Source organism: Tasmannia lanceolata, unplaced genomic scaffold (genome assembly GCF_043159265.1).
Source record: "Tasmannia lanceolata isolate RefF3 unplaced genomic scaffold, GAP_Taslan_0.1 ptg000018l, whole genome shotgun sequence".
Taxonomy (NCBI): Eukaryota; Viridiplantae; Streptophyta; class Magnoliopsida; order Canellales; family Winteraceae; genus Tasmannia; species Tasmannia lanceolata.
The window spans coordinates 17,726,249-17,741,610 of record NW_027518695.1 but is presented as its reverse complement, the minus strand read 5'-3'; the positions used below and the strand labels follow the sequence as shown (position 1 = coordinate 17,741,610).

The 15,362-nt window shown below is 39.0% G+C and overlaps 1 protein-coding gene across 1 annotated transcript; it reads left to right on the top strand.

Moving 5' to 3' along the window:
• The first annotated feature begins 1,216 nt into the window (after positions 1 to 1,216).
• LOC143851307 (Transducin/WD40 repeat-like superfamily protein) lies at positions 1,217 to 14,723 on the top strand. The gene is made up of 15 exons (XM_077360688.1): positions 1,217 to 1,372; positions 1,525 to 1,689; positions 1,856 to 1,956; positions 5,498 to 5,604; positions 8,292 to 8,327; positions 8,451 to 8,536; positions 8,645 to 8,712; positions 8,789 to 8,899; positions 9,027 to 9,161; positions 12,444 to 12,587; positions 12,894 to 13,002; positions 13,098 to 13,234; positions 13,627 to 13,662; positions 13,743 to 13,836; positions 14,361 to 14,723. Exons 2-14 carry the CDS (start codon positions 1,527 to 1,529, stop codon positions 13,833 to 13,835), a joined length of 1,326 nt encoding a protein of 441 aa, XP_077216803.1. The 5' UTR covers positions 1,217 to 1,372; positions 1,525 to 1,526; the 3' UTR covers position 13,836; positions 14,361 to 14,723.
• The last annotated feature ends 639 nt before the right edge of the window (positions 14,724 to 15,362 follow it).

Genomic DNA, 15,362 nt, shown 5'->3' with positions numbered 1-15,362 from the left:
GTAAACAGTGAAAGCCTGACCAAAATGCCCCTAGGGGTTATAAGTCTAAAAATGGGTTATCAAGTACGTAAACAAGGATTATCATGTTCATAAAGATTTGATAACACCTGTTTAGACTTGATAACCCCTTGTGAGACTCAATAACCCTCTTCAGAACTTGATATCCCCGGGCGAGATTTGATAACCCTGTTTAGGTTAGAGTTGTTAAATCATATTTAGACCTGTTATCCAGTTGATAACCCCTTTCTAGAAATGATAACCCCTAAGGGCATTTTGGTTAGGTTTTCTCGCAAATTCCTTGTTTGACGCCATTTATAATTTTTCAAAAGAGTGTCCCTCGTTGGCAATTCTCATATTTTGGTGTCCCCGTGTGCAATTTTTCCAACTGCAACGAGGCACCTACGGTATCCAAAAGGGGATTTGCTAGCGTCCATCTCAGAAGGCATTTTGCAGATGGTTTGTTGCGTCTAACAACAGCCACAGAGGCCCAACTTTCAGCAGATTTTGTCTTCATTCACGAGGTGGCTGCTATCAGATGCAACGGACCATCCGAGATGGACGCTAGCAAATCCCCTGCAAAAAATTAATGCTGTGTCTCTCTAGCAAACTTGAAAATCACCCAAGACGTTGCAGATTTGTGGCCCAACAAATGAACGGTTTGATCATCATATGAGGTGGCCCCCATAGTGCTTTTGAAAAAAATGAACCTCACGCACACACAGCATACGAGTTTTAATACTGTGTAAGCTCATATAGTGCAGTATTTTTTTTTAAAAAAGTCCGGTACAGCTTACCATAGGATAATCCAAGCCGTCCATTTGATGGGCTACCATCGTAAATACATCTTGCCCCCAAAATCATTTTCATGAGATGATCCTAACCCTCCGTTCTATAGAGGTCTCCATAGGATGGAGTTCCACTACAGATTGTAGAGCTAGGATCATCCAATTGAAATGAGTTTTCAGGCACAACCTATTTATGTTGTGGCCTGTCAAATGAATGGCTTGGATCATCATATGCTACATCGTACTGTGCATTTTGAAAAATACTAGACAATACTGGCTCTCATATATCGTACCGTGCTTTTTGAAAAATACTAGACCATACTGGCTTTCACCATATCAGCAAAAAAATGTTTTAATAAAAGCCATATCATATGATAATCAAAGCGCACGGCCATGTTTTGGGAACTGCTTTCACAGCTCTTTAAATAATAAAAGACAAGATGTGTTAGTGCAATTATTAAAACATTTTTGTGCTGATATCATATCCCTCCCAAAATTAGGGTTTTTAGGGTTTTAGGACTGAAGGTATTTCATTTTTTACGGTCCAAAGCATAGGAGTGAGGAAAACCCTAAATCTCCACCGGAAGGTATGGCTTCGATTCTTCTCATTCGCACTCACAATCAGTTTTCATAATCTCAAACGAACGGATCCTTGGAAACCCTTCTTTTACTGATTAATGCGATTGTTTGGGTCATTGAGATGGTTTAAAAATTGATTTTATCTGTGTTTTCTTGCCAGTTATGGAGATAGATGGACGTGTTGTAGAAGCATCTAGGCAGGTGCGGGTTCGCTTCATAACGAAGCTTCCACCTCCTCTCAAGGTCCCAACTACTTCAATTGCAGTCCCATCTAATCTTACCAGAATGGGTCTGTCTGAGATTGTCAATGTTCTTCTAAAGAATGGTAACATTTATGTTTCTGTTAGACAAATTGATAATTCTTGGTAATCATGATTTGCTATTGGTTCTCAATCCTCACCTTGGTCCATCTTGTTTGATTCCTTTAGGCTGCAGATTGATAATTCTTTAAAATCCTTACCATCCTTATGTTTAAAAGTTGATGTCATCAGGAAATCCTCAATGCCAAACACAGCCTTTTGACTTTCTAATTGATGGCGAACTAGTTCGGATGTCACTTGAAGAGTTTCTTCTTGCCAAAGGCATTTCTGCTGTACTTTTCTTCCCTTGATGTTGCATCATCCTTTCCAATATATTTTGTGTTTTACATGATTTTTAATCTAGTTATAGCATTTTGAAATTTCTAAAATGATGGATACGGTATACCTTTTCTTTGTATTCTTAAGGAAGAAGATTTGACAGAATCAATGCTTGCGTTTTAGACAATGCTGAGTAATAAGTATCTATGCAATGGTGTTAGCGGTGATGATGTTCCTTTGCATTGTTCGTTATCTCTATCCAATGCTAATTATCATTATGTTCAAGTATTAATGCATCTCAGTTGGATTATTTTTTATTTATATATTGGGACTTGAGTCTTGAAAGTTTGCTATTTCATCTCTAAAGGACTAATACAACTTGTTTTGATGGGGCATTGTGTTCCTCTGTCCAGTTCATCTCTTCTTTTCCCCTCATTACCATATATTTATCCTGTTTTCCTCTAGCCTCTTTAATGCCTTCACCCATTTTCGGTTCTGCAAATTAATCCGATGTGATCCACCCAAACTTCTTCGAATAGGGTACCAAGGTCCTTCACTACCATGCATCCCAAGTACGTAGCAGTCAGATCCATACCTTCCTAGCCTCTATGAGGGAAGTATCATTCCACCCTGTAGCTAGCCATAGGTCCACCACTACTCTTGCTGAGGCATCTCTTTAACCTCCTTTCATTTATTTACCCTCAGTCAACACCGCCTTGTATTGGCTTCCTAACATCACCCCCTCCGGCCAAGCACACTTGCATATTCCCTCTGTCCTGTTACTATCATGTCCTTCAGCATATTGCATCTTCTACACTCCTATATTTGATGTTATGGCAGCAACAGCCAATCTTCTCCTTGGACATAAAGCTCCCCCCACCCTTCTCTCTCTGATGTTATGGCACCAACAGCCAATCTTCTCCTTGGACATAAAGCTCCTCCCACCCTTCTCTCTCTCCCCCGAAAAATGAAAAGAAAAACCGTCTCACCCTCTGATGTTTAGAGGGGCCCATCTCGATAGGTGGATTAAGCTAAATTTTGGTGGTAGTAGCAAGCTGACCCATAGGGGGGTCTTTCTGATTATAATGACTTAATTATCATGGTTTTGTAGGTTCCTGAAGTGACAATGATGTGGCAGAAGCAGAGGTCAAAGCAGTTAGGAGATGATTGTCCTCGCTCCTCACTTAAGCTCCTCTAAGTTATGGATTGAGGGTGACCCTCCAACCCTATCAGGTGGCTTAGGTGGAGGTCTCATTTCCCTTGGGGTCTGTTTGGTTTCACAATTTCTAGGGTTTACTAGGTGTGTTGATTGGTTTTGGGATGCCACATCATCTGCTAGTGGTGTTTGGTTGCACATTTTGATTCAAACTACTAGGAGACTACTTCCTCGTGTCTCCCTTGTTTGCCTATGTGGAATGACTTTTGTTCCCCAACAAACTACTTGAAAAAATAAGGTTTTTTGCTAGTAGAGTCTTGGGATATATCACTCTTCTCTCTTTCCTTCTCTCCTCTCTATCTCTATATTCCTAATGACATCCCTATTGCTCTCTTATATTAGTAATGACACTCCTAGCCATGAAACTACATCAGTTGACAACCAAACACTACTTACCACTGCTCTACGAGGAGACTACTTCGCTGCTATTATTGACTAGTTCAGTTCTCATTCACCGCTACTCTACGAGGCAACTACATGCAACTAGACTGACTCTTGGAGATTCAAACGCTTCTTTAGAGAGATGTTGGACACTATTGCTTCTATGAAGTGTGCTTTCTCGCATATTCACCAGGAAGGAAACATCGATGAAGATCCCTTGCTAATTTGTTGTTACATTTACTGTTTTTTGAGGAGGAAACTACATCAGATGACAACCAAACACTACTTACGAGGAGACTACTTCACTGCTATTATTGACTACTTCAGTTCTCATTCACCGCTACTCTAAAAGGCAACTACATGCAACTAGACTGACTCTTGGAGATTCAAATGCTTCTTTAGAGAGCTGTTGGACACTATTGCTTCTATGAAGTGTGCTTTCTCGCATATTCACCAGGAAGGAAACATCGATGCAGATCCCTTGGCCAATTTGTTGTTACATTTACTGATTTTATAGTTTGGCATGAGATGCAATTTTTGTAAAGATGGGCTTACTTAGTCTCCTCTGTTTTTATTTGTTTCCTTCTCGACTCCTTTCTTATTTCTTTATTCTTTATTCTTTAATATAATATTTGGTCGAAAAAGCCTATGTCCTCTTACCATAAAGCCTATCTCCTCTTACCTTTTCTCCTCGATATTGTTTTCATTCCTCCATAATATTTTCCAAATCCTACCATTTGAACTCGTCAAAACCTAACCCTGCTAGAGATCTCGACATGAATGCAAATAGCAAGAAGAAGCATGGTATGTGCCACTTCTGACAAATATTTTATAGTAAAATGCAAGATAAGCGGCACACTCCACTTTTAGAGAAATGCTACAACTTAGGCTCAAGGCCTGCCATGCAAGCAAAGTGTTTGATGAGAATTAAAAAGGAAAAAAACACTTAAAGTTCTTGATCAGTGTATCACCTGATTTTTGTGTAATTTTTCTATTTGCTAATGAAATGCATTGTTTTCGTTCATTTTTTTGGCAGTGCAACTGTTTACCCCATTTTAGATGTAGGTTGGTTCCTATTACTTGCTTAAATTTAACATCTACTGGTGTTGGTGTTGGCCCAAATTCTTAATGCTCGGTGCTGGGGATAAACTTTGATTCAAGCAAAGATCATAAACAAGGCCTTTATTCAGCAAAGATTACTTTGAGAGAATAAAAGGGTCAATTGAGAGTAGTTTACTTCCATCATACTTCCTTTTGGGGATTTTGCTGTAATGGTCTGTATTTTTCTTTTGTGGGGCATCTTGTCCCCGTTCCCTTTTGTAACATGCTCCTCTTTTTAAAAAAAAAATAATTTTCCTCATTTTTTCTTTGAAAAAGATTAACAATAATCTGTTTTACATCTATTTGTGTTTTCTGGATTAGAATAGATTGATTTGCTGGTGAATGGAACTTTGGTCCTTTTTTATTCGTATCTGTTGACAGTAAAACCTCTTGCGCAACGGTAAGGTTGCTCCATTGTGACCTGGTGGTCACAGGTTCGAGTCACGGAAACAGCCTCTCTGCAAAGCAGGGGTAAGGGTGTGTACATCTAGCCATCCCCAGACCCCGCAATGGCGGGAGCTTCATGCACTGGGCCGCCCTATCTGTTGACAGTAAAACTGACCACCAATAAACATGATATTAGAGCTATACATCTGTTTTTTGGTCGAATTATTAAGAGAGTAGTTACCAAATCTATTGTTGAAACCTTTAGTTGAGTTGACTATCGCCATTGCTCATGTTATATTAAATAAAAAGTCTTCTGTTTTTATTGTTACATCAAATTTATTCATTGCTAGGCTCAATTGTTTGTTTTCACTCTTTTTCGGTAATCAGAATCTATGTAGGTCCTTCTGAATTCTCATCATTGCATTGGGTTTCCCTCTATAATGCTGATTTGAATCTGTTATGCATTACAGGAGAAGATACTCGAAATCGAATACATAAAGGCTGTAGCTCCACGAAAACAAGAAGATCCTTGTTTGCATGATGATTGGGTCAGTGCAGTTGATGGTTCTAATCCCAGGTAAAAATTAGGATCTGTTTATAATATACTGTCTGTTGAATTTACTAGCAAGTGATGTGATGTGTTCCGTTGCTTCCTAGTAATCCGCGCTGACTCTCACACCTTTCCTTTGTTTATTCTCTATATTTTACTTAGGATTAGGGTTAGACAATTTTGATTAGAACGATGCTGAGTCACTGACATTGCAATGTTAGGTAGGAGCATTTATCCGGACTAGAAGAAAATGTATCCATGAATTATTGCTTGAAAGTTTTGAAGACAGTTTTGACCTTTCTAATTCACATAAAACTAAAAGGGAGAGATGGACTAGTTTCAACATCCTAGATTCTTTCTTACCGTTTGATGACGACAATGACTCGACTGTGAATTTTTTCTAGAAATTAAGACTCCAAGAATTCCAGAATTGTCGGAACTTTCCCCATTCCCTCTTGCTGGTAGGCCAAGGAATCCGTTGAATTCCTCAAATGTTTGAAGTCTGGTGTACTCGGGACTCTGCAGGGGATCTTGAGCATGAGCTCGACTGGTCAAACGAGGAGTCCCATGAATTGCTCAAAGGTGGCACGGATGACATGGTGAATGTTGGTGGACCATATCTGATCTTTGCAACGAAAAGAAATCTTTTTTTCTTCTTCATCTGCTCCTTGTTCTCTTCCCTCCGACTTCTCCTTTGTATCTCCCTTTGCAACCATCACCATTCTGGAGCTTCTCCCATTTGGATCTCAAAGATGGCAAGGGTAGTGGTTGGGTTTTGGGAAAGAAGAGTAAGATGCTTTAAAGCCGTTGGGTGTTGAGCTAATAATCATAAATTGGCACCCATATGTTAGAAGGCCACCAATCAGTTTTGATAAGGGCACCCTCACTTCCCTCTCATTCAGTTTTTGACATTCAAACACCCAAATCACTCAGTGTCACTTCCACTCTGCTTCACCAATCTTGTCTTCCACATCATTTAACTTCACTCAGGGATACACTCAAATTATTTATTGTTTATTACGTCGCAACGCCTATATCTTCTACACAGCCCTCTACCCCCTTTGATAAGAATTGGCAATATGAATCCCAACTTCAGTTAGTAAAGTTTAGATTCAGGCATGAACGACATAAAGGGACATTTTCTAACGATTAATTGTCCCAAAATCTTATCGTTATCAACCCTTCCTTTGTGTTTTCCCCTGCTTGTAACCTAAGCAAAGGAAAGAAGAACTCCCGTACACAGCTGACTGGCCAAAGATTCTATGTACAATTGACCGACCAAAGACCTTGTCTCTACGTAGGCACCATTTTTTAAGGCCCAATGGAACATTCCAGATTCAAATTTCACTTTGAGAGCTTTTTTAGAGGATTCAATAATTATGGTTTTAATTAAACCCCTTGTCCCACCATATGTTCCAAAAAAGACGGGAATCTCTCTACTTCCATTATAACCATAACGGTTGGAAAGATGGTTTTTCAGAAATTTCCCTCTTCTATTTCTGATGGGCCTACACCGCCCAAAGCAAGAAAGGTCCAAACCTATATTAACTAATTGTAGAAGAAAAACCAAATGTGGGAAGAACATGGTCATTGAATGAAGATATGCAAGCAAATGGCAATGTGGTAGCGTTGACTTTGCTCTCTCTCTCTCTCTCTCTCTCTCTCTCTCTCTCTCTCTCTCTCTCTCTCTCTCTCCTACACACTAAGACACACCGTTGGGCTTTTGTGCAGTTTCGGTTTTCCATTTCGATTTTCATCATAAGAGAAGGAAATTCGGCAAGTTTTTAAAGGAGAGAGTTGCAATACATTAAGGTTGGGATTTGGATGCATAAATTTCACTGTGAAACTCACCGTCCCTTTGCCGAGCTTATGTGCCATTAACTTCCAATGAAACATTCCAATTTGAGAGCTCTAAAAAGAGGATTCAATAATTATGGATTTAATTAAACCCCTCATGCCACCATATTTTCCAAACAAAAGTCGGGAATTTCTTTACTCATTATAACCTCAACGATTGGAAAGAGGATTTTCCAAAAATATTTCCTTTTCTATTTCTGATGGGTCTACACCACCCAAACCTTGAAAGGTCTAGACATACAGTACCTAATTCTAGAAGAAAATATATATAATTAACGTTATTGTTAAAAAAAAATGAAAGATATGCGAGCTAGTCTCAAAGGGATGGTGTTGATCTCTCTCTCTCTCTCTCTCTCTCTCTCTCTCTCTCTCTCTCTCTCTCTCTCTCTCTCTCTCTCTCTCTCTCTCTCTCTCACACACACACACACACACACACACACACACACACAGACACGCGCGCGCGCGCTCGCGCACAAACACACATAGACACAAATTGTTTGGCTTTTCTGCGGTTTAGATCTTCCATTTTTTTTTTCATCATAAGAAAAATAAACCCAACGTATTTTTAAAGGAAAGAGTTGCAATACATTAAGTTTGGGATTTGGGGGCATAAATTTCACAGTCAAACTTTGTGTGCCCATGTTTAGCGCTTATGTGCAAAGAATTTGGAGCTATGAAAATTGATCAGCTGAGTTTCGAGCCAGGTCAACTAGGTTTTATTTATTGATAAATACATGCACTGCATTAGGTTGTAACTGTTGTAAGCCGGAATGTTCCCTGTTTTCTATTGATATACTTCTGCGAAATGTTTGGTCCATTTATCTGGTAAATATGCACTAACTTGTGCTCTTTTGCAGCTTCATATTGACAGGCTGCTATGACAGTTTTGGAAGGTAAAATTTCTAAAAAATTTACTCTACCCATTGGATTCTCTTTATGTAGGTTCTGTCGTTGGTCCTTTTTTCTTAGATGCAAAAATCGCAAACTCCTGATGTTTCAAATCTGAATTTTTCTAGGTTATGGAAATCCGGTCGATTGTGTACGCATATTTTGGAGGGACACAGTGATGCAGTTACTTCTGTCAGTATCATCAATTCAAAAGGTTAATATGTACAGATAATGTTTGCATCTATGAAGTTTTGTTTTATTTGTCTAAGCGGCCTTGTCAATAGAATGGAAGGTTTTGTTTGATAAATGATCTACTTTCCAGTTGATGAGAAGGGTAGCATGTTGCATATAGCCACCGCTTCAAAAGATCGAACGCTGAGGTTGTGGAAGGTATACCAAAGTTAGTGCTTTTGGCATTGGTTGTTAGCATTTGCTAAATTACTAATATTCCTTTCAACCCTAAAAGTTTGATGCAGCTGAGTCTTTGAACCATCCTTCGAAGATTAGAGCATTTAAAATTCTGAGAGGGCATACATCATCTGTACAAAGTGTCTCTGCAAGGCCTTCCGGAGATATGGTTAGATCTTTTCTTTCACTTAAAAATCAGCAAATGATACCCTCAAATTGGGCTTGCAACATCTTTCTGTTGCACTTGGATGTTACATTAATCACATGGCGTTGCATTGTTTTTGTTACACGTTTAGGTATGTTCGGGTTCCTGGGACTGTTCTATCAAGTTATGGCAAACGGAGGGCACACACGCTGAGGGTGATTTGGTGTCAATAAAGAAGAGAAAAGTGGATACCGATTTAGCCTTATTTGAAGAATCCCAATTCGAGGTATTTGTTGTTCAATTTTTATTGAAATGATGATAAAAAGATATACTATTTTCTCCTAAGGAACTTCTTAACCAGTGATATTTTTCTTGTCCAATTTATATTTAATTTATTCTTTCGTAACACCAGTATTATTAAGTCTTATCAGCGTGAATGATATTTGTGGACCCTTTGCAATGGCTTTCTGTATACTTGATAAACTAGTTGCAGTCCTGTGCGTCGCACGGGGCAAGATAAAAAACTAAATTGTTTATAAAAAGTAGGTCATGCTTCACATGAAAGTAAATGGCAAAAGAACAGAAAAGAAAATCCAAGATAGCACCCTGAAGTTAGTGAATACAAATTATGGAAAAAGACTAAAAATCTTGTATAAGGAAAAGCATACCTCTCTCTGTCTTTCTTTCTCTGAAATAAGCCTATAAAAAACAGAATTTAATTGGGAAAAGGATACTCCACTCAACTCAATTCAACTAAGCCTTTGTCCCAAACTAGTTGGGGTCGGCTAATGAATCCTTTAGAAAATTTTCATGAAGAAGGTGAAAGAATCTACCCGGCTCAAATTGACTAAGTCTAATCCTAACACTAGTTGGGTTCGTCTACGTGGATCATTTTCTTCCATTCTCGAATTATGTGCAACTTTAACGCTTTTTGACGTCAAATCATGTTACAAGGGGGGCGCGTCCCTCCTACAGGGGGGGGAAAAATCATCGCCCTTGACAATTCAATCAGCAAACATTAATCTCAGAGGCAACCAAAGGCTGAAGGAATGATAAGTATTAGGGACCTAATATAGTTATTCCAAGAACTTGAGCGTCAGAGGATAAGCGAAGCCACATATTGACGAAGTTTGGAAAAGTTATTCCAAAAAAATGAAGCACATTGAGTTTGATCATATAGGTGGAACCGGGGCAGGTCACTGTATTCACCAGAAAGGGAGTCAAGTATGAAGAATACACGCATCCGAATAGTTGTGAACGAATCGTCGATACTATCATAGATGTTATAACAGGCTTCATGGATGTACTGCATTCAATGAACATAATGGAAAAGGAGTGGATGTGAGGAGGCGTGAAGGAAGTTGAGGGGTTAGTGAAGTTTGGATGTGACCTGTATTTATGGGGGTAAACTCAACTCAACTCAACCCAACTAAGACTTTGTCCCAAGGGGGGGGTAAATGCGATAAATGGATGGAAAATATGGTAGGAGAGAGAGAGAGAGAGAGAGAGAGAGAGAGAGAGAGAGAGAAGGGTTGCGGGTTTTTACTGACATCTAATGATTTATTGTATATTTGTACGTTAAGTGAAGGGATTTATTGCGAGAGGGGAGTTAATACATTTGGTATATTTAAGTCTAGTTGAGGTTACGTCTCTTGAACTTCCTCTTTGCCAAATAAAAAAAAAGGGATAAAGATAGATTGCCACGTGGCGCACTCCCAGCGTGCAATATATTATTAGATATATTTTGTACACTCCCTTATTATATTGTATAATAATTTATAATTTGTAATAGTATATTAGGAAATCGTTATACAAGATCACTGATTCAAATGGATTGCATTGCAACCTACCGTGTTAGTGTTCCATCATTGATATCATGATTTACTCTCCTTGAAAACTAATTTAAATATCTAGATCCAAAAATTTTACCATTTGTGAATCTCTCACAGTAGGCTTAATGAGCTGTGGCTAGATTGAATCCCTATACTTATACTCACTGGTTTACACACCATAGCTACTTGTCCTCCAGACCCGTGTGTAGAGATTTGTGAACTAGGAGCATAATTGTACCCCCAAGTGCAGTTTTCAGAGCTAGAATTCATCATTAGCTTACTTTCTCATTCATGTTTTGAATTTCATTGTCAATTTCCAGTGGCTGGTCTCTGCACTAGGTCATGGTTTCAGTGATTGTCTATTTGTCTTACTGGTTGTTCGGAATAAAATAAAGCATATTCCACTGCTCTAGAGGGAGTCGATACGTAACAGTCGTGAGTTGGGCAACCCTTCTTCTTCTTTTTCTTTTTTTTTGAGTGGTTCGATAGAAAAAACCAGTTTAGGACCAATACTTCGTAAAGTGAAGTGGGACAAGTTGTCCCAACACAAAGCAGCACCAGTAAAGCATGCAGCAGAATTACAAAATAAAACAGCGACCCGCAGTAAATTCTAATTATAATGGGAACCTTTTGCCAATAAACAGCTCATCTCTTTCTATTCACTCTCCGCATGATTGTCAGCCTAGTCATTTGCCGAGCATTGGTGAGGTCTTCCTTCATAAATCTAGAACCTCCAAAATGACCACCGCTAGTCTGCATGGTCTTGGAGATCGCCTAGTTGATGCCCATAATATTACATTTCTTGAGTCGCCCTCTGTCAAAAGATGTCCTGATAGCTCCGACTTGAATATCTACAAGCCTTAGAAGAGATCACATCTCCAACTCATCTGAGTCGGCTATTCCCCTGCGGGACCAGAGAATCTTTTATCACCTCTTTCGGGATGTTGGAAACCGTTGCCCCTTTTGGCAGTGGACTGCCCGATTTTCTCCTTTCTTTTCTCATTCGTGGAGGCCATCTCATACTCTTTGCCTTTGTGTTTTTGGTTATTTCAATAAGTTCTCTTTGGTATCAGTAAGGATTTTTTTTTTTGTCATTCGCCTTATTTAGGTACATTATGGTTTTTTAATGATTTGTATGATATCAGATCTCATTTGTTTCCTCATGGGCTTATGCATTATGACTTTACAAGATGATATATCTGCAACTGGATGGGTTACTTGATTACCTTGGCTCATTTGTTATTATATCCGAAGGATATTATGGCAAATGTGCTGAAACTCCGCCGACGGTATTCCCTTCAATCAAATTCTCTCAGGTTATATGAAAACTGGTAGTGTATTGTGCTATCCGATAAAAGTTGTTGGAGGCTTTCTTTTGTTGTCGTTCTTTTTTTTTTGAATTTATTTTTTAAAAACCACTCATCGTGCTGCGCGCCACCAAGGGCTCAATTTTTAAGCCTACTGCGCCGAAACGCATGGGTGGCCAATCTACGCATCCTTGAACAACACCCACAAGGAGTTGGGCACGGAGTGTACACAAGGCATGATGCCCAGGCAGGCGTTACCTCAACCTAATGTGGCCTTTGGCGCAACTTGCGTTCAAAGACTCGATGGTTCACAGGATTTTGCTGTCGTTCTTTACTATTTTATTTTTGTGGATCTTGAGCTGTCTTGCTATGGATGGGACATGGGAGTTCTTTTTTTTGTTCGTTGTGTAACTTATTTATGTCATTCAGGGTGGTGCTGTATCAACGCTGGCAGGTCACACACAATGTGTATCTTCTGTTGTCTGGCCGGAACATGAAACTATATATTCAGCATCATGGGATCATTCTGTCAGAAGATGGGATGTTGAAACTGGCAAAGATTCCTTGAACTTGGTATGGGAGACGAACCTTATATTATTATATTGCAGTTAAATGAACGGCTCTTTATATCAAAAAAATAAGAAATTGTTCTGGTCATCAAGTTTCATGTTAAGCAAAGCCAAACCAGTTAGTTGTTGGTGCGCGACTTTGGAATTTGAGAGTTAAATATGGTTAGTGTAATGTCCAAAAGGCGAACATTCTTGAAGATGTGTCAGATGTCTTTCTGTTTTTAATGTCCAAAATCATCTTTAATTATCATAAGCCTTTGTTAGCAGTTATTCATTTTGAGTTTTAACTTCTCAAAACCCTGATGTATAGTTCTGTGGGAAAGCTCTCAATTGCCTTGATGTTGGTGGTGAAAGCTCTGCACTCATTGCTTCTGGTGCCTCCGACCCAGTTCTGAGGATATGGGATCCCCGCAAACCAGGTGATTTTACTGAGCAACCCATATGTCAGAGGATCTGAGTATCGCTTGTATCTCTTTCTGGATCTGTTTCTCAGCTAACATCGGATTTTCTTCAGGATCTCTGTCTCCAGTCTTTCAATTCTCATCACACTCATCTTGGATCACAGCTTGCAAGTGGCATGCGAGATCATGGTTTCATTTGCTTTCAGCATCTTATGACGGGAAGGTGATGTTATGGGATTTGAGAACAGCGGTATGGTCTTCTCCTTCTTGACATTAGTCAGCGCACAATTAATGTCATATTCATTGTTTTAAACATTGAAACTCAACTTGGACTCCATAAGGGACCTAGTCCAAGACAAGTTGAAACTCCATCGTTACTCCATGTTTTCTTGAGTTACAAATGTTTATGATGATCAGTGCACAAGTTGTGTGTGTGTGTGTTTTGAGTTTTCCACGGTGTTTCTCACGTACACGATCAAGTTTCTCTATGTTTTTAGAAAATGAATTACCCCTTTAACTTGACCTAATTGTGGCTCGATTCAGTTTGGCATGTTTTTCAAGTACTGATATGAGTTTTTAAATGATTCTGCGTCTACACTACACAACATTTAATTGATCTCTAAAGTGATGAATTTGTTGCAGTGGCCTCTGGCAGTGTTAGACTCGCACAAAGACAAGGTAGCTTTTCTTTCTGTCCTGGAGTCTGTCACATGCATTTGGGTTTTGCTTTCTAACTTACTGGCATTGGGAAAATACAGGTGCTATGTGCAGACTGGTGGAAAAGCGATAGTTTGGTCAGTGGTGGAGCTGATTCAAAGCTTTGTATTTCTTCTGAGATTTGCATTGAGTGAGGTAGTCATTCCTTCTAATCTTTCATGACTTCGTTGCTCACCCTGCTTTTTTGTGTTGTTGTTGTCTCACATAGATGTCTTGATGCTTCTTACTAGTCATTTCTAAAAGCTTATGCATCTTTTAGGCCATGTTTGGCAACCATGAAAAATTATTCCATGGAGTATTCTCTCTGAGTCTCCCCCTTTCTGCACATCTCTCATAAATCCGCTAAAATTCTATGGAATAATTTTTTTCAGTTGCCGAACCCTTTGGCTCCGTCCTCCATATCATGTTTCTTATGCCTTTTTGTTTCCTCTTTGAGCCAATCTTGATTGTGTATCCATTTTTATTGTCATCATTGTAGCTCTCTTTGAAACATAAGAGAATAGACAACATTCTTTTTAGTTTTTCAAAAAAAAAAAGGACAACATGCCTTTTAGAAAGAGAAAATCCAGTTCTATACATTTTTTAATGCTGTTTATTTTGCTGTTCCTTTGCGATTGTCATTGACATATATAGTCTATTTGATCTTTCCAATAATGCAGATAAACATCAACTGATCTGATATTTTGATTTCCAAAAACATTCAAGCAGAAACTCTTGGCAGCACTCTTTGGGCTATTTATCTATTTCTTCCACTAGAAGGAAAGACATTGAAGGAATCTGAGTTCTGTAATCTGGTAAGAGAGACAAAGGATCTGGGTTGCTTGCAATTACATGGAGCCGCTTGCATCTCTAAGTATGCAGTAAAATGTTTTTTAAGTTGATCCTGGGCAAACTATTGAAATTGTAATCGTTTTTTATATTCGATCAGCCTCCACAGTTTCCGGTCGCATGAAATTGCTATAATTATATTTGTTTTTATAGACTTAATGCTTAATCTATGACAGAACTGGGTTTGTTTTTCATGGGTTTGGAAAGACCTTGTTATCAAAAAAAATAAAAAAATTCTTGCTATGGCACTTCGTATAAAAGGTGTGTGGAGTCTCTACCTAGTTTACAGTAGTTAATCAGGCGTTGCACAACATTTGTTAAACAGAGAGAATGACATTCTGCATAATTTGAAAGAGTGCCAGCAAAATGGGATTTCGTTTGGAAAATGAAGACAAAAAAGTATGCTGTGACATGCACAATAAGACTAGGAAGTAAAGCTTGAATCCCCCCAAAAATGCAAAGCAAGGAAATGACGAATCGTTTGTTAATTTCACTGTCTTTATTTTCCAAACGGGATCCCGTTTGTGAAACAACAAGTTACTCCAAAAGCAACCTTGGGGCTTTCTCCCTGAATGCGCAACCTGAAGAAATCTATGAACTTGAAATGGCTGTTGACTCCATTCTAATGAAATCTGAAGAACCATGGCGGAAGCGGAAATCATTATACGAAATCAGGAAAATGCTTCTTGGTTTTGAATCTTGGAAACTCACGCATATATGGCGAGAAGCTAATGCGGCCGTGGACTTCCTTTCTAAGCAAGATTGCTCCTGTAAAGGGAATGATATTCCCCCTCTTCTTCTTCCTCCCTCCCTTCTTCAGATTGTTTCCCGAG